Source organism: Periplaneta americana, chromosome 10, assembly GCF_040183065.1.
Source record: "Periplaneta americana isolate PAMFEO1 chromosome 10, P.americana_PAMFEO1_priV1, whole genome shotgun sequence".
NCBI classification, from domain to species: domain Eukaryota; kingdom Metazoa; phylum Arthropoda; class Insecta; order Blattodea; family Blattidae; genus Periplaneta; species Periplaneta americana.
Genome location: NC_091126.1, coordinates 143,312,381 through 143,338,127, shown reverse-complemented (window position 1 = coordinate 143,338,127; position 25,747 = coordinate 143,312,381). Strand labels below are relative to the sequence as shown.

At 36.5% G+C, this 25,747-nt stretch overlaps 1 protein-coding gene across 1 annotated transcript in view; it reads left to right on the top strand.

The window, feature by feature from the left end:
• The window catches only part of LOC138707744 (uncharacterized), a 527,149-nt gene extending 507,955 nt beyond the window's left edge, over nucleotides 1-19,194 (top strand). Inside the window, exon 5 of the mRNA XM_069837609.1 lies at nucleotides 19,151-19,194. Coding sequence (XP_069693710.1) covers nucleotides 19,151-19,194 — 44 coding nt within the window. The remainder of the gene's footprint in view (nucleotides 1-19,150) is intronic.
• The last annotated feature ends 6,553 nt before the right edge of the window (nucleotides 19,195-25,747 follow it).

Sequence of the window (25,747 nt, the reverse complement as noted above, 5' to 3'; positions counted from 1 at the left end):
AAGTAGCGACGTGTGAACAGGGTTCTCAGGGTTGCAGCCGCAGCATTTTTGATATCGGTTTTGTTGAAACTTTTGCTGCGGTTCCGACCAATGTTGCCACCCAAATGTGCCAATGATACTTTTATTGTTTGGATGTATTTTAATGTTAGATGTGATGAAAATAAATTATTTGTAACAGTTATTAAATGCACAACACAGTCTGAGCATATTTGCTGACGATATAATTCACTTTTTTAATTTTCTGTAGCGTAGTTTCAAACTGGAGGGTTGCAACATTGATTACGTGGATATGCTGTTGGTTATCATTTAAATATATAGGCGTTTTTAAAAGCTTTATAGTAAAAATAATGTCAATTTCTGAATACTAGTTAGGACAGAAAAGCAAATAATAGATAAGTAAGCTTTCGCATGAGTTTATTAATAGTGCGAACATAACCACAAAATGTATATTGAGAAGTCAACACGGAGATGGAAACCTGCAGCATGACTGCGGCTGCAGAAGTAGCGCCTTGTGTGTGAACAGACTCGCAACATCCAGTTGCAACTTTTGCTGCACTCGGGTTGCGCAGCACGAAAAGTAGCGTGCAGCGCGCTACTTTTGGCTTACGTGTGAACACGACACGCAACTTTTGCAGCTGCATACAAAAGTTGCGCAGCAAAAGTAGCGACGTGTGACCGTACTTAACAAGAAATGAAATGCGCTAGGTTCATAATTTATATTTATTTTGTATTGTATGTAGCAATAAATACTATAACATATACGTTATGATATTTATTACCAAAAGATCAAAGATTATGTTTAAAACACTACAAATTCCTTAAGCCCACATTCGCCTCTGTTTACATGATCTTTTCAGTTGTTCCTCATCTTTCAATGTACTCCAGTATTGGTTCTATCCTTAACTCTTCTAGGGTATCTTTATTCTTTTTATGATCCCATTTTGTGTAGCCAGCAGTGCGTCTCATAGTTCATATTTCTGCTGCTGTAATTCACATTTTCGGATAGTCCATGCTTCGCTACAATAAGCAAAGATAAGTCTTTAATGTCTGAAGCTTTAAGATGAGAAACAAGTCAAAATTTTACAAGATTACAATTGCAGCTTCTCATGTCGCAAGTTCAGTTGTACCTAAGTCCGGTCGATTGCCCTTCAGTTAGAGACGATTAAACTAACCGTTATTATTATATAATAAATCAAAGTCTATTTTCGCAGATGGCGTTAATACCTGCAGCCGCAAGTTGTATTTTAAATGGATAATTACCATAATATAATATTATAGATTCTAAAACAACGTCATTCCAATAAACTTAAGAACATACATGAACGAATTTATCATAACATTTTATCATTCACTGTAATTCAAATTCAATTATCTGAACTGAATTTATACAGAATACAATATTCACGTCACTCGACAATCAGCTCAAGCGCGCTCTTCTTCATTTAAAGGTTGTTAAACTCACAATAAAAACAGAAATCCGTTTCATTGTTGGTTCCAGATGTAGGAGAAACTTGGCTAATTTCGCAGTACGGATAATTCCGCAGTAGTGCATATATGATTTTACTGCGGCTTTACAATAGCGTGAATGTAAATTTTGAGAGGCTGTCAGCAGGATGCATGTCGTCTGCAGTACTATAGAAAAAATCAATGGTTTTGGTCGACACCTCTGTCGGAAATACAGTGAAACATCGAAAGTTGGCTGTTTTCCGTGCTTTGCTACACAGCTGTGAACAAAGTGAGCATTGTTACATATAAATCGTTCCTTTTATGTTACTTTCATAATGTATTTCATAATTATTTACGACTGCGGAACTAGCCAACTTATATTGCGGATTTATCCTATTTGTTGCGGAATTACCCGAGTTGTTTTTCTTCAACTGTATTGTATGTACAACTAAATATATTTGCACTTTAATAAGTCTATCTCATTTGATAATGAAAGGTTTCGTCCATGTCTACATACCTTGATAATATTTTTCAATAAGCATTTTGATAAAAATATGATAGATTTACTTCTTAGTACTGCGGAATTAGCCGAGTTTCCCATATAAGAAAGATTCCTCTAAACATCATACTTCTTTCACTAGAGCTGCCAACACAGATTTTCACGTTAAATACTGTAATTGAATGAATTAATTAATGTTAGCCATGATGTCCCATGTTGGGCACAGGCCTCCTGTGATGGGGTTAGAACCCCCTCGACAGGGATGGCTCAAGTGTACTCGCTTGGTGAGCCAATCCAGGCGAGCTTGTCGTGTATACTACTTTTGTGACATGGTTAATAACCCTGTTCAACTTTAACTAGTCTCAGCACTGTTCTTTGTTCATCTTTTTCTTGCACAGCACGCATTATACTGACACTGGCTCTTTGACGAACACTGATTGCTATTTACACTATTTACCTGACACTTTCTCAACACTGACTTTACTATTTACAAAACTTGTCTTACACTTTCACTAATACTGACTTTAATAGTGACTTTACTAATTTACAATATCTTAACACTGATTGCGTTATCTATTTACAATGACCTTCCCTAGTTCTTTTCACAAAACTCTGTTCTTTGCTGTCCTCGACCATTGTTTCCCCGCCTCTTTGGTAAACATGTCAGACCATCTGAGCCGTGGTCTTCCCTGTCCTCTCTTTCCGACGTAGGGGTCCCACATCGTGACTGCATGGGTCCCTCTTGTCTGGTGTAGTCTCGCCACATGTCCCCCCCCCAGGTCCACTTCGTTGCCGTGGCTCGTTCTGCTGCGTCAGTAGTGTTCGTCGGTCTTCGTCTGTAATTATAGAATATTAAATGGCATTATAACCTGCATGATGTTAATACCTTCACTTGCCCTAATATAACAATAAAATCCACAAAAACATGAAACAAATTCCCCTATAATAAAAGAGATATAATGGAATAGTAATATGCGTTACAAGAGCGGTATGTTGATGTTTTCATGTTCGAGGAAAAGATTGAAAAAGCGAAACGTAGTTGAGCATTTTTAAATTCCGAGAACATGAAAACAAACATACCGCTCGTGTATCGTACATTATTTTGTGCTAAGATCGTTTATTACATACCTGAAAGACGAATTTCTAATTAGTTGCAATGAAATCTCCATCTTGGTTTCTGTTTAATGACGGCAACTTTGGAATACCAAAATATCTATCTTCAACATTGTTGCTATAAAATTTTTTCTGTGTTCACTATACTCCAGCAGGCCGTGATATACGTCTGTCTTCCCCCCCCCAGCGAACTTAAAACAAACGGTAAGGTTATGTAATGATTTATTTTTCACTTTAATATTTTAACAATATTATTTATATAACATATTGCAGTAATAACATCGGCATCTGGAATCTTGTTGATTTTTTTCACGGCTTCCTTAATGTTACTTGCATCAGGAATGCAATAACTTTTGTAGAGTAGTATACTTTACTTAATTTTTGCATATATTTAAAAACAATAATTAACAGTGCAATTTAGGTGAAATTGCAGTGGTAAGTTTCCAATTTATAATTATTACTATGTTAAACGTCTCTAAAAATAATATGTTAAAAGCCTAAAGCAGTAAAATGAATGTGGCGCTTAAGCGGTAAGAAGAGGGAAATTGTTATGTGTGTTATGTTGGGAATACTGAGTGTGGTATTTCACACTTACCGCGTATTGGTTTTGTGCGGAAAGCAAGCAAATACGCACGATCTCGCACAAAATATATTTGGGGTCAGTAGCTGATCCACTCCGGCTGTTAAATAAGAAACTTGCAGTCCGTTGGAAATTTGTATTTCTCTTAATCTTTTCTGTTACTGCCAGTACACCACTGCTTTCTAATTAGCACCTGATATTTAACTAAAACTCTTCATTTAAGCCATTACTGCTTGATATAACGTCATTTAACTTAAAACGGTGTTTAATGTTCAAAGTAAGAATACGAAAGTATTCATATTTCTCAACTTGTAGAGCTATAGGTATGCCTATGAACTGTAATGAACTTCATAGAAAAAGATTGCCTGTTTATTTGCGCTGTACTGCAATGTTGCTCTTTATTCTGCTATAAAATTTTATCTTCCCTTCACCGTAGTGTCATGATGCAGCTTGTTACAAAGCATCAGAGTGCGGCCTCCCACAGAGTAACTTTCTCTCCCCTCCCCTCCCCCCTCGTACTCTCTCCCTGCCAGGATATCACGTAATCCGCCGCAACGCACTGGAGGAAAGGAAGAAGAAAATCTATTTAGTTTGAATGTATTTTCTGTTGAGATGAAAATGAAAACGTGAATATATTGTGAAATGCGTACTTCGTGTATTTTTCCCTTAAGTTGACATCGCAAGTAGCCCCCGAGTTCAGAACGAAACACGGACAAGGGTTTAACAATGCAGCAGACCCTAGATGTCTCAATATGCTACTGGAGTCAGATAATATTTATAATAGAAATTTCGAGACATAGAACAATTATTTTATCTCATTCTGTCAAAGTTAGTTGCATATTAGCCTACTCAAAATAACAAAATATCTTATGTCCGTTTTAAGAGATTTTCACCAAAAAATCATACTAATAAAGTTCTAGAATTGAAATAAACGCACTTTGATTATATTCGTTAATTGGCGAACTATTAATTTCACTACTCCAAAAAAAAAAAAAAAAAAAAAAAAAAAGAAAAGATGAATTGAGGCGATGCACAATGTGCAATTTTCCCAGTCTAGATGGACAAAAATCAAATTTCGACTTGTTTAGACAAGGCATAGGTGAATATGAATTCATGTTCTTTAACACTTTAAGAATGTTGTGGGAAATAGCTTTTACTGTTTTATCAACGGCAAGTTATATTTAGAAGGGTATGAACAACGAGTTATTCTTAAAACTTATCGCTCCTGTTCAGTCGTAGACAGAGAGGCTTACTATGTGGATGAAAAAGAACCAACTGTTAGTGATTTATTGTGTTGTGAAACATGAAATCTGGCCAGATAGGTTAGTTCTTACTAATATAACTTAAATTACAAGTTTGTAAGGTATTATTCTTCTTACAGAAGGGTTTAAACATTACAATTGAAAAAAGAAATGAGTTCTCCAAATATAATGTGAGTTTTAATACAGCCGGTCACGTCTGGTTACAAGAATTCTTTTACCATTTAATACAGCATCATTTAGAGTGTTGAATCTTTGTTTTAAAGTGTGCGCGTTCTTGCGCATTTATCAGTAATTAATTTTTTTCAGTGGTGGGGCATAAAGTAACTGTTCCATATGTGGCTTAACAGCAGAAAATAATCATGGAATAAGGAAGTTTTTAATCACTTGTAAGTGTGTCAGACTTGCAGAATTATTCACATGGCTAAAAGACCTAGCAGTTGATACAGCGTCGTTAAATAACCAAGTAAAAAATCGATGAAATTAGTGATACTTGATAGTAAAATGGTATTTTACGAGATGAGGCAGAGAATTCATCATGAAATTACCTGACATTCGCCTTACAATTGGGGAAAACCTAGGTAAATAACGCAACCAGGTAATCAGCCCAACCTGGAATCTAATACACGCCCGAACGCAGCACCGGGTATTTGGCACCATATTAGCTTTATACCAGTGGACGTTGGACTGGAATGGCCTGTATTTGTACTTGGCTAGTGCCGGAGTCTTTCTTTTCATCGTAGTTTCAGGATGGACACGAAGTGCAATCAGACTTTCTGTCAAATTGAGTACACGTTCTTACCGTGGGTAAAATGGTGCCCCAATGTGGTGTTGACCACGTCACATTGTTCTCGTGTCAAGATCAAGAAAGAATATTCGCCCCTCCTTCCTGCTGCCGCGGCACGGGGTAACTTTGCTTTAAATGCGGAATATATCCTGCGCCTTTGGGATTTTGTGGGCTCACATTACCTAGAAACGTCAACCTGATTGTAAGGAAACTGGATTTTACTTCGGTTATAAAAATATTACAATGCATCAGGCAAAAATCGAATCAGCGAATGTGGCTTTGCGTCACAAACATTGCTTAGGCGATAGCCGACTAACAAGGAAAGGTTCACAAAGTGATATAATGGATTTTCACAACGATTGTTCCCCCATACGTTCCATTTGAAATAAGAAACCTCCCTGTAAATTTGTACATCCGGAAAGGACCTAGTTTTCGAGATATGACTTTTTGAAATTCTTCAATCCAGAGCTACAACAGCTAATGCAACACAGTGCTATATGCTAGACATATCAGGCAATAAACTTCATCTAACTGCATACCGAACCGTCAAAATCACTTTAAATAAATTTAAGTTACCAAAATTACATATGATACATAAAATATTCATGAAATTGACTACAGAATTGTCTACGAAGAAATAATAAGGAAATTTAAGCATACCGGTACCTGAAATTACTCACTGTACTGATCACATTAGTGGAAATCGTTGTAAAAATGCTCAAAACACAGTGGAACTTTGCACAACGAACATTTCAGAAAAATAAGTTTCACTCAGTCAGCTTTAGAGCAGTTTCGTAGATCAACGTGAAAATAGAATTCTACAGGAGTGATGAATTTATCAGATTTGTTGTTAAGGTATCCGACTTTATAACAGCCATATTTAAACATATTCACATATCTAGGAGATGAAAATTGATTATGTATTAAGGACTGCAACTTTATCACATTATCTCTCTGATGCAATATAATATTCGTGCCAAGTAACAAAACACTGTCAGAGAATTTCCAAATGAAATTTCTCCAAGACCTCAAGTCATAAAAGTCAAGAGGCTGAACAATCCGAACTGTGTGCTTTGGAATTGTTAACATTTCCACTGTTTTACCTTCTGGAGTTATTCTTTCTTTAGCTTGTCTAGCTCAGTAACTGGTTCACAAGTCTACCAAAACAATACTATGATCACTGACATAAGGAAAGTATACATACTTCTTGAAACCACTTGAAGAGGTGAGTTTTCGTAAGCTTTCCCGATTTTGAGGGCAAGCATAAACATTTGGGGCCTTAAAAATTTTCTTCTTCACGATGGCAAAGGAGGTATGAGACTTACTGTATATGAATGTCGACCGATTATTTTGAAAAAATCGTAGGCCTATCTCGAAGGTTAGGCCTTCTGCGGATGTAGAAATTTATTGGGAGATTTATTATTTTGAATGGAACGTATGGGGGAAAAATTTCGTGAAAATCCATTATCACCTGAGCTTTCCTTGTAAGTGAAATTCCGTATCTGTCCTCCTTACATGTATGTTAGATATTTGTCAGTTTCATTTTGTTTGTCCTCCGTTGTCCCACGCTGTAGTGTGGTACCATGATAACCACTTCCCTAAAATGTTACTGTTATTTTCAGTCTTCAGTTTCGTCGTAGCTACTAAAAGTCTCACAGAAGTATAAGTTTATCACTCCCGTAACAGGAATGGAACATATCTTCCATTCCATACCCATAGATGTCACTACTTTACCAGGGAATCCCATTGTGTTAATGATAATAATAGTTTTGTTTCGTAATCTCCATCCAGACGAAATAAACCGAAGATTTCATTTAATAAATGATAATAATAATAATAATAATAATAATAATAATAATAATAATAAATATGTTGGTTACGGTTCCACAACGTTACCCACGTCAAGCTTTTCACTGCCATCTTAAAGGACAAAGAGATTTGGGCAGGCCCAAAACTAGATGAAAGAACTCGGCCTCGGAACGAAATGTGTTTAATCCATCCTTGAACCACAAGAAGAAGAATCAGTCACAGGCGTAGTTTCGCTCGAGCTTGGGTTATATTCCCGTCTGGACTGATTACCTGGATGGATTTTTCCTAGGTTATTCCAAATTGTAAATATAATATCAAGTAATCGAATGTCATAGATCTGAAGAGGCTGCAAATAATCTCACGGGGAAGCGGAGGAACTGTCCTTTGGTCAGAACTGGATGCTGTGGCTGAATCGATAAAATGGCACCATGCAGTGAATCATGCGCTTGAAGAGCGATCCTAAGTGGACTTCAACAATCATTCTAACATAAAGAAGTTACACAGTAAGCCTAATACTGCGGTGCTTGCCTCCCGGCTCTCCTACGTAGGAAAAAAGTCCATTGCAAATCCTCGGCGTCATCTCGCCAAGTAAAATCTCGCTATCACTAATTCTACCGGCGCTAAATAAGATAGTAATTGATAACTAACAGACTAAAATAGTAAATCATCTACTGGATAATTTTTCTAGTTCTCTTCTCTTGTGGGAATGTGAATCAAATTGCACGTTCACAGGTAGTGGTGTTGCATGCTGTTGTGATGATGATGATGATGATGATGATGATGACTGAAGGCCATGGTTACATATAACATAAAATAGACAAGAACAATATATGCACTCTCTAATGGAGTTAGATAAATCGCCAGGAGCCTATCGAAAATTGAAGCGATCCCTCTAGTTTTGCTGCTAGAAATAAATGGTTTCTGAGTTGGGAGGAGATTTTCTGCCGAATTCGTCACGGACTTCATGGCAGAAAGTGTTGCGATGTTTTGCACTTAAACAATTCCTGTTTTTGCGAACACAAAAATATACTATCACATTATTTTAAGACAGTCTCGAAATGTGATCCCTCTGTTAAAATACTTGCCTCACATTGTTTAAAATTGTTAGTATCAACACTGAATATTATTTGTCTGTGATGTTGATTTGTTGTGTTAATTTACGAAGACTTTCTGTGACTGGTTTCTAAACAGGTACCTATCTCATCTAATTTGTCTCGAGTAAGAACATACGTACTTTTGGTTTTCTTTCTATTCGGTATTCATACCGTTTTACGAAGCTTTTCCACTAATTTTTAAATCATAGACCTACTCGATATCGGCAATTTGGAAATGTTCTACGAAAGTGTGTTCGACATCTCCAATTTTCACGTGTAGCAAAATTACTCAATATGAATACATTTTATTGCAACAGTCAGTGACGCTACTGAGCTACTGAGTGAGCACAGAGTGGCTTGCCAGCAGGAATGAGAGCTTGTTTGTATGCATGAGTTACGCGGTAACTACGCAGATAATAATAATAATGATGATGATAATAATAATAATAATAATAATAATAATAATAATAATAATAATAATAATACTTACCGGTATTTTTATAAAAGATGGCAGGTAGTAGAAATGTAACTTGAATAACGGTTACGACAATAGACGGGAGAGAAAATGAGATATGTTACACATTGGTAATGCTATAAATTATCTTGATGGTGATGATAATGATGATGCTGTTGATGATTAAAATGACATTCCAGATTTCGTTCCTCGAAGCTCTGAGTCTGAATCTAAATACAGAATTTACTTCATTCTTATGCGAGTTTTGTTTTTTCATTACAGCGCAATTGTTACAAAAATAATAAGACCACATATTTTCTCCTGTTTAGGACGTTCCAATTTATTACATCCGTAACCCCAAGTCTCTGCAACGTATCGTTTTCTCAGTGCTTGATGACGTAAACAGGATTCGCATTTTCTCCACGGTTTTTGCGATATGTGACATTTGTGCGGTTTGCAGAGGAGACAGTTCTAATAAACACCGCAGGTGCTTCTGCTCACAATTTATTGCTCTGTTGAGTAGACTGAAATTAAAGGGAACGTTGTGTTTGCATCCGCGCAGTCTTATACGAGGAATTGATGAATGTTTCCAAATTAAGGTGTCGTATGGAGCCTGCTAGATGCGCTGCGGTCAGGCGCGTTTTGCCACCTCCTCTTCCACCCTTCCTTGTGAGGGAGCGGTGCAAGTGTTCAAAGTTGTGGGGCAACACTATGCTCGCAATAGAAATGCACCCCACCGCTGTTTGTTGGGAGACCAATACACACAGCTAAGTGTCTGCTCTCGCTGAATTCCTTCTCAAAGATACTGTGCGTTACAGTCTTCATTAAGTTCATGTCAGCGTTACTACTCTCAACTATTGTTAATGTTACTGCTACTGCCACTGCTATTACTCTTAACACTACAACTATCATCGCCCAACACTACCACAACTATCACTATCACTCACTCATCAATATACTCCTACTACACAACCACGACCACTGATCACAAGTACTACAACAATCACCTTCCCCATCCACTAGCAGTATCACAAAACTATCACGAGCATTCTCACTACGATTATCCTGTCACTATATCATCGCCTTCTATAACTATAGGCCGCCACATTATGAAGAAATGTTTTCCAAAATATGAACTTTACCTTGGTAAAATATGAAATAACTATTGCAATACTAAAATATGAGCCGTTCAGAGTAGACGTGGTGTAAGTCAAGAACGGGTAATGAGGGTTGAAGTAAACATTCTGTAAAATACAGCGCAAAGTAGCAATTAATATTAACTGTATTTAAACTATTAGTAGTCAGTGAATAGCAAGAACGACATATTAATTGCTACTTTGCGCTGTATTTTACATAATTTTTTACTTTAAACCTCATTATCCAATTTTGATTGACACCACTTTTGCCCTCAACAGCTCATGTGTTTGTTCCAAAACCATTATTACACAATTATTGTTTAAGAAATATGTCTTCAGAAATTATTAGTTTTCTCTATATTTAATATGCTCCCAAATAAAATGCCATAAATCTGCACAGTTGAATAGTTTTTTAGCATCACCAAATCCTTACCCGAATGCGTGATTTAACTCTTTTATTAAATAAAGTTTTTACACCGAAAGAAATAGTTCCTACATGGACAGGACTCAATACTGATTCCAATACTACATAAGCAGGGTAACATTTGTATATTTTCTGGCAAAAAAATTAAACCTTCTGTCAGTCAATACGGTTTTGTATGGTGAAAAATCCATGAAGTTGCAGAAAGAGAAGAAATTAACCAGACAGCAATATTAAAACATTAATTCACACGTATATAGGTAAACATTACAACAATGAAAGAATTTGAACAAAAGTTGGAAGGAAACCACTTATTTTGTTTTGGTTTCTCGAATTTGTTAACGCTACGGATTAAATGAATCTGAAGGAGAACTTGTACATTTCGCTTGCCATTGAGAATCCCAAAATATTGGTTGAATCTGTGGATGGGATGGTTAATTCGACTGACATTTTATGTTTCAAGACCTGATGGCCAAGAAGTTATAAGAAAACAAACATTTCCAAGGAGTCGGCACACAAACCACGAGCAGAGAGGATGACATTGCAGGTTTCCAAATTTAGGCATTTCGAATATGAAGATGCCAATGAAGGCCCTGTAGTTGCAAAAGAGTTTGTAAATGGATTAGTACAACATACTTTCTCACTTGGTTTTGTCCATCTCTACCGCTGCCTCCCACACTAAAACTTTCCATAAACCAAAAGAAGCTTCAAGATCAAGGATGCAAAACTATGCACCAATTGTAGCAAACGTCACAAGCCAGAACACGTAACTCATCCCTTGCCTTCAGCTCTCGCGTCATTGCGCGTCACTGGACATTGTAGAGGGAGTAGAGAGATATATTCAGTGTGGTTACGAAACTTCACAGATACGTCCTTGAAGGCGTCGGCCTTGTGGGCGGGGAAGCAAGCTCTTTTCCCATACTTCCACCCCTCTCTTTCCCAGTTCTGCAACCCTGTTCAAGATGTAGCTAAACCAAAACATTGTATTTCAAGGAATTCATTTTATGACGATATTTTCCAGTGGCTTTCCACACTCATTGAGGACTATGCAGCTGATATTGATGAATGACATGGTTTACATTGTATAGTGACAAAATTTTGACTTTGATGTTAAACATATTGAAAATGCACTATTATATTACTTACAATAAATTACGTGACAATTTTTAATCTTTTTTATGATAATCCATATTCTACAATGTAATACTTCTTTTTCTTGTACAAGACGCATATTGTTGTAAGATGTAAGCAATATAATAAAATATTGATCATTTAGTTGCTATAAAAATGTTTGGTTTGCAAAAAGGACATATGTTACAAAGTATTTTAATTTATTGCAGGTTACGAAATAGTGATTGTTGGAAAGTGATATTGTATTTCAGTTACATTTATGGTTAATTTAATATAGTTATAATTACAGAATCGAATTTTTATTATTTTTCCTGTTATTCAAATTTCCATGATTATCTTAAAAATATAAATTTGTAACATGTGTCCTTTTTGCAGAAGTCAATTCAATCACAGTTGTAGCAATAGTAGGCCTAATATTGATAGGGTGTTGGTGGCAGTAGTAGCAGTAGCAACAGTAAGCATCACGGGTTATGCTACATGGTTCATGCTGGTCCCTCGATTCATGAAACGTCAATGAAGCGTTTGTCCTCTTTACCTTTACTCATTTTGCTATGTTTTTATGTTCAAGTACCTGATTTTTTTTATATTCATTCGTTTCCCAAGTTATTCACATGTTTAGGACAGTTTCGTCCGTACTGTTTTATTCTGTCCATCAGTTTAAACATTTATAGGTACATTGGCCCGCGAAGCAAGTGTATCATCTTGTAAAAACCGAATTAGACTAAATACTAGTACACAAAATGCATTATTACATTGAGGTACTTAATATGAGTGCAGAAACACGCATTCTACTCTTTTGGAGGAAATATAATGCTCGAGGGATCATAAAATGCCAGTCTATAAAACGCTTTTTATCTAGGTCGTGTGTTTATTGTTTTATTGCACCAACAAGCAATTAAATTCCTTTTAAGATTTACAACATCGGACATAAGATATTCATGTATTATGAATGTGCGACATAATTTGTTACAAGCAAAATTCTTGCTTTACAGTTTTGTTCAAATTTAACAAGTTAAGATGCTTCTTGGCCACCGGCGTAGCACAGTCGGCCGAAGCGCTTTTCCTTCTGATCTAGAGTGGCGCTCGGGTGTAGGTTCAATTCCCGCTTGGGCTGATTATCTGGTTGGATTTCTTCCGAAGTATTCAGTAACCACAAAGCAAGGGAGAATTCTCGGCTTCATCTCGCCAAATTCCATCTCGCTATCACAAATCCTATCGACACCAAATAACTTAACAGTTGATACAGCGTCGTTAAGAAACCAAATAAAAAAGATGCCTCTTTGCTGAGAAGACGTTGCGAGTGTTTCGCGTTGTTCGAGCATGGACGAAGCATTCGTTTTACGGCTAATGCCATCAATACGTCGTTCCAGCATCCAGCTTGCCTTTCAACAATTCCGTGAAGTAGATAGGTCTACATAGGCCCTGTCAGATACGACCGCGATTAGGCCAACGAAATTCTAATCCGCCACGGATGACAGGTTCTTGGACATATGTTTCTAGTGAAAACGCCGCACGACTGCAGTGTAGGATAGGAATTGTCTCAAGACAGTGAGATGCCTCTGTGAATGAATTGTTGTCAGACGAATATTTCGAGAAGCCAGTTCCACTTCAAGGAAACCTACAATTGCTCCACATATCAGTTCAAGCACCGAATAGCGCTTTTGCAGTTCTTGAAACAGTACCGAATTTGGACGCTACAGCAGTGGCTACTAGTGCTGTTCACTTGCAAGATTATAAAGAGGTTATGAAGGCTTAGAGGGCGATCATTCTTGGACCTTATCCGAGAGGACGCCGTTTGGATGTAGCTTCGTTATAGTGAGTGGCGATAACAGCTTCGAAGACCTGACGGAGGTTGTTTCATAGAAGAAGTTGCTCTGAACGCACATCGATATATAGCCAAAATGTTTGCAGTACATGTAATCTTCTTCGTTCCCTTCATCGGCTTTGCAACATGAGTTTCGAAGAAGATTACATGTACTGGAAACATGTTGGCTATATATCGATGTGCGTTCAAAGCAACTTCTGTAAAACAAGGTCAGGTCTTTCACTGCAAACCTACCATTACCCAATCTTTCCTATTCTCCGCCTTCCTCTTAGTCTCTGCATACTACTCATGTATCTTAATGTTGTCTGTATCTGGCATTTTTTTCTGCCCCAACTTTTCTCCCGTTCACCATTTCTCCCAGTGCACCCTTCAGTAGGCAGTACTTAGCCAGTTACCCAGCCAATTTATTTTTGTCTTCCTGAATAATAATAATAATAATAATAATAATAATAATAATAATAATAATAATAATATGTGAACGTCTAGTGTGTTATAATGGAAAATGAGTCTTTTAGAACATTTTAAAGATCTTCCTAGTTTCCTTTTCATCCTCTACCTGTCGTCTAAGATTTGTTGAGGGACCGGTAATTTGCATTATTCTTTGTTGTGATATATTCTATGCAACAATACTTTTTGTTAATAGTCTTGTTCAGTATGGATGCGATTTCTAGTTGCTGTAACATTTCTTAATTTTTTTTTTTTGTGATCTAACGAAGTGTTCCGTTTGCAGTAACGAGCTATCAGACAAACTGTAATGCGAGCCCTTTATACGGAAACATCGATCCACTTTAATTTCTAAGCTTCCATATTATGTACTCTTTCATTGTTTTCAAAACGAAGTTATCTGCTGGATTAGCATATGGCAAAAACACGGAAGAAATTTGTCTAATTTTGGTTAATTCCACGTTGTTATTTTCATCGTGAACCAGTGACAGGGATCCCTCCCATGCTCGTACTCATCTGAACATGCACAGCGGAGGATGGGATGAGGGGCTGAGTTCTACACAAAGAGCAGATAGAACTTATCTAAAGTTTGCACTTTGTTTCATGCCAACGGGCTGGATTCTGCCGTGTGTTAGTAGCCCGCCTCAGTGAGCGGAGTTTAGGTACGTTATAGGGAAGAGACACAACCATACAAAGAGATTAAATAAAAAACACAGGAGATAATTGGGTATGTGTGTGCCAATTACAAAGAGAGTCGGCATTGCCTCGTCACACCAGTTGAGTTGTGTTTTCGTTGGTAAAGGAACTCTTTAAACCCTGCATTTAAATGGATATCCCGGGTGACAGACGGGAGAAACAACGCCTTCAGGCCAGCGTACGATGACGGGTGCTTCGTGCAAGCACTGTGATCTCTCAAAAGACATGCTGCCTGCCTGCCTACAACATGTCCGCGCGTACATTGTTACAGCATAAGCAAAGTAGGCATATTTTTATGACTTTCCGTTCTCTTTTTTCTAAAGAGCTGCTATTCGGAATAGATTGGAGGCTAGAGGGAATCGCTCGCAACTTAACTGTGAAGCTTGCGTCTGAGTCTTGCTAGATGTGAAATCTATTTTGAATGTGCGGGCTCTTGTTTCCAAGATAGCGATCGCATCACTCAGATGAGTGGCATGCACGTTTGGATGCTAAGGCCCTGGTACTGGTTTCTTACTTCCTTTAGCACACGGCAATGATTGCGTTAGGAATTACTTCAGGAAGACACAGAGGAATCACTTGTAATCAATCCCAGAAAAAGTTCTCCGTACACCACATCTTGAATTACCTATTTTTTTCAACCATACTTTCTTGTTTTTTTTTTCATCCTTCTTCATTGTTCCTTTAATTTCTTTCTCTCATATTTTTATAAAACACCATGTCCCGCTTAGAGGGATCGAGAAATAAATGCTCACCATTTAAAATCAGACAAAGACATTGTTTCAAGGTGTATGTACACCCACAAAACGCAACAAATGATGAAAAATGAGAATTTTCAAAATATAACTAATTTAATAGAGAATTTTCTCTTTAATTTGATATAAGAATTTTCGATTTATGCCTTATGGTTTTTCAGATAAGTCCCATTTTCCAAAATGCTGCGTCATAAGCCACGGTCACTTACTTTTGGAGTGCATTACTTTTGGAGTGATCTTCGTAGCAGTCAATCCCCTCGTCCAGCATTGCTTGTAAAATAAACTTCTTTCTGGTCCCGAAATAGATGCACAGATATCTCGGCATTATCATTAGATTGAAAAAAAACTTTTTTACATAATGAAGTAATTTATAATCTTTTATTGTTAGTCATAAAACTGTAAATTTATATGTCAATGATGTTGTACGTCATTTTAATAAGAGTCCAAAAGTAGAAATTACAATTCTGAGGAGGATGGGCATAAACCCTGGGACAAACACCATCGCAGGATTTGTTGCATCAATGGAAATAGGGACAAAAATCCCAAAAAAATAAACATTCAACAACAGAAGTTAAAACAAGGCTGAGGTATTTGAGCGCCAGAAAGAAGCTGAAACTGGAACGACATGAAGCTGCTTAAGGGGTGACATATGATGATGAAGTCTTCTAGGCTCTGACAGTTTGTGGCTCATTTCCTGCAAATAGTAATATTAGAATATTTAATTCTTTCAAGCATGATGTCTCAGTCAAATATGGTGATACCAAGAAGATATTGATTTCATTTTGAAGCTTGAAATGTCCCCCAGTGCCTGACAATGAGTAAAATAACATTAATATAATTAATAATTTTCTATGGATTTTTACATGATTTATGCAACATAAAATATTATTGTAAGTTACATATATGGTAATATTTAAGTAATGTAAATAAAAATAAAAAATAGCTCCATGTCAGGCACTAAAGAATAGTTTTATCTATAAAAGAGTGAAAAAACTGTGGCTCTATCTTAAAAACTGCATGGAGCTATCATATTTCAAGTTGCATGTCAAAATTATAAACAAAATAATTTTTAAAAACAATATACACATAATTTCAAGGGATGTGTTCACTTCATTCTCTTTCTGGTACCATTCTCAATTGTATAAAAATTTTACAGAGCAAAATTATACAAAAGAAAATTTTTGTATGTAAAGGTGTACATATGCCTTAAGGGGAGAGGATGGTATTTTTTAAAACTTTTTTCCTATTTGGTGTAAAATATTAATTTTTTGTATATAGAGAGCTCATAGCTGTGGCAACTCAACCAAATAAAAATATTTTGAAAAAATAATTATTTGGGGCCCAAATTTGAAAAAATATACCCAATGCAGGATTGTACTAAAACCGATATATCTAAACCGTTTTTAAAGATAGATTCAAACAGTTTTTTTGCAATGTATTTGCAAAAGCATGTTCTACAAACTGTCTGTAACAGAATTTTGATATTAGTCCATACTACGTCTGTAAAATAAACAATTAAAATTTAATAACATTTTTCTGATTTCCTTTCTTCCAAACAAACGATTGAATTTTAAAATGAAATCAATTAACAAAATTCTGTTACAGAGAAAAGTTTCCTAATAGTCTAAAGAATGTGTGTTCTAAACTTCATGCATGTATCTTTAATAGTTCAGAAATTATATCAATTTTTGTCTGGCAATGTAGCAAAAAACAATGAAGCTACTGGAAACCGATAAAAGCGGGCGTGTGATTTAAAAATCCATAGCGCAGGAAGTTTAAAAATGACGTCTCAACATCCGAATACCCACAAAATGTTATGCAGTGCATTCCACACATATCGAAGGCTGTTTTGAAGAAAATAAATTTCTTTATGAAAATTTAATTTACCGGAAACAGCAATAAAAGTGGGCGAGTGATTTAAAAATCCATAACGCAGGAAGTTTAAAAATGGCGACTCAACATCCAATAAGGGCACAAATATCAAAAAAATGTTATGCTATACATTCCGCACATATCACAGAGTATTTTAAAGATTTTTTTTTAATTTACTCATTTTTCACCAAAAAATACCATCCTCTCACCTTAATTTACATCTCACATGCAGAAACTGTCCAAGTTTATGCACCAATGGTTTAAAAACACTTTCATGTTCATTCGCATGCACAGTAACGTTTATCGTGGAAGCAATCCTGGCGTCATTCAGTAGAACATTCCGTCATTGGACTAGTCTCCTTCATCGAGGCGACAATCAAAGGAATGTGTATCTGGACATTTGCAGAACTTTTGTTGTTGATCAACTTCCTCGGGATCAGTTTTTCAGCAACAAGGAGAACCCTTGCCTGGCCCCCTAGGTCACCCGACTTGACGCCCATTGATCTATTTCTGGGGTTTTATGACGAATGTTGTGTACCATCGTGATACAGTTGACACTTTGGAAAAACTGAGACAACGTATTATAAATGCAGCTGTGCTAACCACTCCACAAATGTTATACAACACTTGGCAGAAGGTTGAGTACCTTTTGGGTGTCTTCAGAGTAGCTTGAGGCGCACACATCGAGTTACACTGACCATTCTCCGAAACTCGGAGAGCTTTTATATCAAGTTGTACAATAATTTATGTTATAAAACCATTATTTATGCTTTAAATTAGCACTAATTTCTCGATTATTCTAAGCGGGACACGTTGTATTTCTTTCATTCCATTTTGTCCTTATCTCCTTCCGCCGAAGAAGATGAATTTTAAAGAATGATAAAATAGGTAGCATGGCCTCCTCGGGGAGGGAAATAAAGCTTTGTATCGAGAGGTAAATTTACAGATAGAGAAGGCTGCTGGGAAAATGTTCAGCCATTTCTGGCTATCGTTGAATTTCAGTTCTTAATAAATTCTGTTGTTGGAAACGTTGCTAAAGAGTTGTTACTACTACTACTACTACTACTACTACTACCACTACCACTACCACTACCACCACCACCACTACTACCACCACTATTACTGTTACTAACACTACTACCACCACCACTACCACTACCACTACTACTATTACTGCTACTACACTACTACTACCACTACTACTACTATTACTACTACTACTACTACTACTACTAATAATAATAATAATAATAATACAAGTGCCACTACAAATATTACTGCGAGTATCATTACTAATACCACTACTAGTACTACTAGTGCCATTATTACTAGTACTAATGCTACCAATACTAGTACTACTGCTACTGCTACTACTTTTTTCTTTATTTTTCTCTTTCAACATTTCTCTCCACGCATATGATCATTAAAATTTTAAGTTACAGAACGTCGCGGAATCATAAATGATGTATTACTTTTCTTAGAGTGTTTTTCCTTGTCACAGATTCTATTTTGAAATAGCTTATATTCTGTTAAACAGTACTGTCTCAAACATCTTTGTTGACTTCGCTAAATGAGAGCATTGCTTTGTTTCGCGGCTATTCTTTTTCTCCCCCTTTGTCATATAAATGATTTAGTTCGAACAATACCCTGCCTCGGTGGAACGAGTTTTTCTTCCCTTGAAAGAGTTCTTTAACTTCTTTTCTATATCTTTCTTTGTTTAAAAATCTTTGGTTTATTCTGAAAGCTATTTTCCTTTGTTAATTTTATATGGATTAAGCAATTCTATAGTATTGACATTATTTTAATTGTTGTTGTGTTTTCTCGTTTCTCAGGTCTTGTTCTGCGGATGAAACGCAAGCTGCTACGCGGTACCTAAGGTAAGTGCATGAGGAGCTTACCTTTGGTTGATGGTGTTAGTAGTAGTGGTAATAGCACCTTATTTAACGACGCTTTTAACTTCACAGGTTATTCAGTGTCTAAATTCAAGGTATAATAATATGGTACAGTATTATATACAATATATATTATAGAACATAATAGTAAACATGATACACATTAACTGTAAATACTCTATATAATATAATATATTCAATTAATTCATTTAACGAAATCCACTCCGTTACGGTGAACAAAAACATATATTCTGATATTATGAAATTCATATCTTTTACTATAACTGCCAGTAAAATTTATTTAAGCTAAGAAAATGTTCTTTCTACGTCACATGATGTTACAGGGACAAAATAATAATAACAAAAATCTATATAAAATTTATCAGTATTTATATTTTACACAACATATACAAACAATTCGTTTATCAAGACCTATCCCGTTGCAGTGAACGAAAACATATGAATGGTGAATTTGCGAAACGACTTAAGTCCCTAGAAGTAGTTTTGAGAAAATTAAAGAAAAACTGCGCTATACTGGAGAATTACCACTGTAGCTTTGAACCGTGCCGTTACGTTTATCACCAAATTTAACTACATACACAATGTTGCCAACATAAGAACATGATTTTGGTCTGTGGTGTCGTTAGGAGAAATTTGTTTCTTTTTCTCTCTACCTCCTTCGTTCTGAACATTACTGAGAGAGAGCACCACTGTTACTCTCATCTATTGCAATGATTTTTCCCTGGACCACCAATTTGCTTGGATGACATTTCTACATAGAAGATTAAGACAGATCTTACAAGCGATCTCCAGTTACTAACAGTATGGTCATCAAAATTGTGTGTCCATTTTATCTCGAACTATAATCTCTCTCGCATTTTCTTTTGTTTCATCACGGCCAAATGGATTTCTCTCTTCGGTATCGATGTTTCTACTCGGTCATGGCCTTTATGATAATTTTTGTCTCGTAATATTGATAGACGGTAATATAATTAAAGCTGTGAATAATTTCGTGGCCCCTAAAAGTTTTTTTTTTCTCTAGGCCACAAATAAAACTGCAACGTGGTCATAATTATCTACTTAATGCTTTGGTGAACATTAACCGGAAATTTACTTTCCGTTATTTAAATGATATTCCGTGAATGACACCTTTTTCCTCTTTATTTCGTTGTCATAACCTACTTTAAGATCTTACTACATAAGCATTTTCTTTTAGTGCATTCAGAACATCGTCGTTGTATGGCATAAATCTTTCACTTGACTAATAGAGCGATTTATTTAAGAATATAGTCGCGAATTTGACTACCACCATTTCGATTGTCTTTTGTTTGACACGGCTCTGTACGGCCCGGTGGCTAGTGGCCAGTAATTAACGTCGACTATCGACATTGCTCTGCCGTGGGTATTATCCAGTTGTTCCGGAGACTGTTTTTAGTCTCGCGGAATCATATATTGTTACAATATAATTTTTTATAAGTAAGAGAAATAGTTTTATTATAAAAATTCATATTTTTGTATTCTTCTTCAGGTCTAAAAAATGTAATTATCTTCAGGACTTAAGTTGTTCTAGAAATTAACTTCAATCCTGCATCATAATTATTAGGATACTGACACACAAACATGTTTAACTAAATGTATTTATACCAAAATCATAAAATAACCTTATTGCAATTGTTGGACAACAATATTTTGAACAATTTGTTAATCACAAGAGCACAGACAACTCTTAGGAGTGTTATAACGAGACCACAGCTTAGTTTCATATTTCAATTCTTTGTTGTCTTCCATGCTATAATGTTTTCGTAAAATGTATGCACATCTTCTTCATCACGAATGTACTTAAGCATTTTACGAATATCTTGAATATTGGTTTCATTGATCGGGGATAAACCATTGTGTTGGAAAATGTGGAAAAAGAATGATGCTGAAAATGATCAAGAAGTAGAAAGGGAATTGATTGTGTTACTGGCTGAATAGAACTGCCTGATGAAGAATGCACTGGAAGGAGTGGTAAACGTGAGATAAGTTCGGAAAGAATTACCAATGAGAACAGACAAAAAAACAATTTGTCAGCTGAACGTATGATTAAAATTATATATTATGTAAGTTCCTTCAGCACTTGAGAGGAAAAACAACTTAAGTCCAAGACTAAAGTCACTTTACCCCTTAACCAAAAACTCTGCTGCTAATAAAAACTGTACAAAAGTCTTGGATTAAAGTCATTCTGTTACTAAACGATGTCCCTTGCACACAATAACATAATCATGCTCTCAACTCAAAATTCCCAACATGTGGACTTAAGTCGTTTGGAAAATTCACCATGCATATATTCTGAGGCTATGAAAAGCAAATCTTTTACGAAAATCATATAAAATTTATTTAAACTAAGAGAATGTTGTTTCTGCGTCATATGACGTTACAGAGGCATATTTATAATACATTACATCATTAGTATTTAATGACCTCATGCGTACCTGCTTGCAATTAGAACTTCTTACGCATCTACGTGACGTAATAGATGTAGCTACCAGAAGAAACTACTCGATCCGTTGTACGTTTGGGAACGAAAATGCGCTGCTTGGTCATGAGTTACGATTGTCTTTCTTCTTCCATAATTAAATTCATGCAGAACTAAATAACACTTAAAATTGATTTTAGTAATACTACACTTTCCTTAATAATTCGAAAGACGATTTACCAATATGGCTGTCTTTCACTTGTAATTTTTTTAAATTATGTTTTATTTAACGAGATTATATCAGCGTCGTCGGTGTGTCCCGCAGGAGTTCTTTTACATGCCAATAAATCAAGTGACATGAGCGTGTCGCATTTAAGCACACTTCAGTGCCATCGAACTGAGAACGAACTCGCAACCTTGGGCACAGAAGGCCAGCGCTATACCGACTGTACCATCCAGGACGGATTTCACTTCTGAAATATGCTAGTTATGACAAATTAATAAAATTCTGTTATGCAACAGAAATTACTAGCACTTGTCATTTGTCATCCATATAATTGACTTGTCACTAGTATCTTTCCAGAAGCAAATTTCCGCGAAAAGGTTTTCCCTATCACAGTTTTTCCCTTCGAAAATTATTCCCAGACTAACAATACGATACTGAAACAGCCCTTGGCCAATCATCCTTCTGGTCAGTGATCAAATCCAAATCTAAAAAGAAATGGATTTCACTTCAGAAAAGAATAAATAAGTTATGTTAGATTACAATTATTCTTACAAAGGAGGAAACAGGTTTTTTATTATTTGAGAAGATAGGGTATAACGTTAGAGGTCTACTATATAAATTAATGTAATAGGGGAGGGCCGTGTATATTGGACCACCTAAGTTTGAATGGCCGTAACTCACTTATCATATTGAGAAAAATGTCCCTGAATTTTTTATGATGGTAGATTGCCATAATAAATCCCTAAGTAGAATAAGACTTCACTAATTTTAATTCTAATACTTCAAAAATAAAATTTAATCAAAATTTCGAAGCCGTGTAACTTGAGCCAAGGTCGTGTAATATGAACCAGAGGATAGTGTAACTTGGACCAGGCATATTAAACACATTTAACTCCTATAATGTTGTTTATTTAAACAAAAATTTGTGTCAAGCAATGATTTCACATACAACAGTAATAAAATAGTTCATCTGTAATTGTTGCACATTCTTCGTGGACCCATTTTCCACACCGATTGCACTGAATCCAGTCTTTGTTCTCACTTTCACCACAAATAACACAGCGTGTTTTGGATGTCACCTTAACTTTCGAATCAAATAATTTTCTCCTCTTTGCGGCCTTTCCATCTGACTGTTGCTGCAGAGCATTCTTGTGTGGCGTATCGGTCAGCACCACGCCAGATGCATTGTATCTCGTTCCAGATTTTCTCTGTCCAGATTTTGAAGACGAAGGCAAAGGGCTTATTTCCTTCACTGACACATATTCTGAGAGACCAGAAAGTAGCTCCACATTGTCTCCCATCTTTTTCTCTGCTGATGCTGCTGTTGTTGCTCCTTCCACTTCATCTGCTGCCCGAGATGCTGATGCTGATGGCTCACCATTCAAAAGCCGATCGGTCATCAAAGAAGGCGCGAAATCAGCCTCTGAAAACACATTTCGGTCGACAGGCCAAATACCAGTGTGCCTGAAGCCATTCATTGCAATCTGCATATTTGCTGCTCTGGGGAATGCCACTTCTACCAGTGAGGCAAAGTGCTGGATATTCAGCCGCTGTCCTGGAAGTTCCCTCATCTTCGTTGATATGGCAGCTGACATGAATGTGTTCAGAGGTTTGAAGAACGGCACGTCCAGTGGTTGGAGACGGTGCGTGCAGTGCGACGGTAGAGATAACATAATCACACCGTACTGACGGCAGATCTCAATCGTTTTGAGCGATTGCGTATGGCTACTGTGACCATCTAAAATCAACAGTACTTTCTCCTGAGGGCTGGGCTTGAGTTCTAATGAAGTGCCTAATCCATTCACAGAATGTGTCAGAATCCATCCATCCCTTATCCTGACAGCGGAAGATGGTGTTAGGAGGTGCTCCAAATGTGAGAGACTCCATCATTTTTTCCTAGCGTAAATCACCATAGGAGGTACAAAGAAGCCACTCGCACTCATGGCATGCACTCCTGTCACATTCTGACCTCGCTCACACGAAGAAATGGCTCCAAACTGATGTTTTCCCCTCTGTGCCAGAATCTTCTCTTGGCGTTGAACGACAGTGTGGCATGTCTCGTCCATGTTGAATATTCTGGCAGCAGTTGATTTGTGTTGGTCAACAAGTTGTTCCAATGTGTTAAAGAACTTGCCGACTACAACCCTGTTGAATCCTGAAGCCCTGGCAAGTGATGTGGCTTCTGGCTGCCTAAGGCTAAGTTCGGGATGGCGCTTCATAAAGCCGGAAAACCATTCTTTGCCTGCAGACTTCGTTTCCTTGTTGAAGCGAGTGGCCAGTTTATTCTTCTCTGCAATCTGGTATGCTAATTTCATAACACTTCTCCGTGTCAGTCTGAAATTAAAGAATAAGCAGATTAAGTATTAGGCCTATATTAAGTTTGATTGAATTAAGTTGTAGGCCTAATGTAGGCCCTAATATACATTTTGCTGTAATGTATTTACCCATAGAACATTTTTTCTAGTTGCAGAAGATGTGTCACAAGATCATTTTCCACCTCTTGTGGCAAATCAAGTGGGTGACCGGGCTGTCTAGTTTTAGCATCCTTAGTTTTGTTGTATCTTTTAAGGGTGGCACTAGGTATATTATACCTTCGCGCAGCCTCATTGACGCCAACTCCTTCCGATATTGCAACTAAAGCGAGTTGCAGATTTTCTTCTTTCCACTTCCCATACACTCCCTTCGCTTTTCCTGCCTGTCTTGTAGTCATCTGTAAAGTAATGGCGAAAGCAGAATTCGCTAAAAAGTTGTAATTGTCGACCCACCAAATGAAACGAAGTCTTATTACATAATTTAAGAAATAAAATATTATTAACATTGAAATAAACTAAAGTAATGTTTTATAATATTATTATTTATATAATTATATGTCCTTACAAAATTTTCATCCACTGACCTCTGATTTTTGGAAATTCACACTAGTGAAGACATAATGGACAATTTTATCTTCTAAATTTGTTATATTGTAAGGGTTGGTACATTTTAGCATTGGCTCAAGTTACACGCTTTGTGATGGTTCAATTTACACGCATTGTAAAAGAAACACTTAAAAATTATTTACGTAAAAACTACTTTACAAACATTGATATAAATTTCACTCAACTTACCTCAAACACTGGTATTTCTTCGAATGTATAAAGCAGTCTTGTATTTCTAAACGTCTTCGCACAACACGCTGTCAAACTATTGTGAAAAGATTTGAAGAATTTGGGGACACAATGTTCGACACCGTTATGACCGCGTCAAGCCAACCCTGCATAATGAGATTTATGGACAGTTCCCTACCATGTACAAGGTTCAAAGCGCTGTATAAAGTACCTTGCAAACTATCCTGGAAATAGTGATTGCATCGGTGGATCAAGTTACACACTGGTCCAAGTTACACGGACTTCCCCTATATTAATTGAAACTGTACGTCATGGTAAAATGTGTAATTAATATTTCTGTTGGAAAAAAATTATGATGAGGAAAGAGGTCTGGGATAAAAAAGAAGTTATTGAATATAAAATAATTGGGAAAAAAATAGTTTGGGGATAATTTTCGAAGGGAAAATTGTGATAGGCAAAACATTTTTTGCGGAAATGTTCTTCTGGAAAAATATTTGAAAAATAGTCGGTGAATCCTACGTACACTCTTTGTTCCATAACATAAATAAAGGGTGCAAGAATTGTATATAACCATTGTAAAATGTATGTTTGTAGGGGGAACTCGGCTAATTCCGCAGTACGGGTAACTCCGCTGTAGTGCATATATGATTTTACTGCGGCTTTACAATAGCGTAAACGTAAGTTTTGAGAGGCTGTCAACAGGAGGCATGTCCTCTGCAGTGCTATAGAAGAAAATCAAGGATATT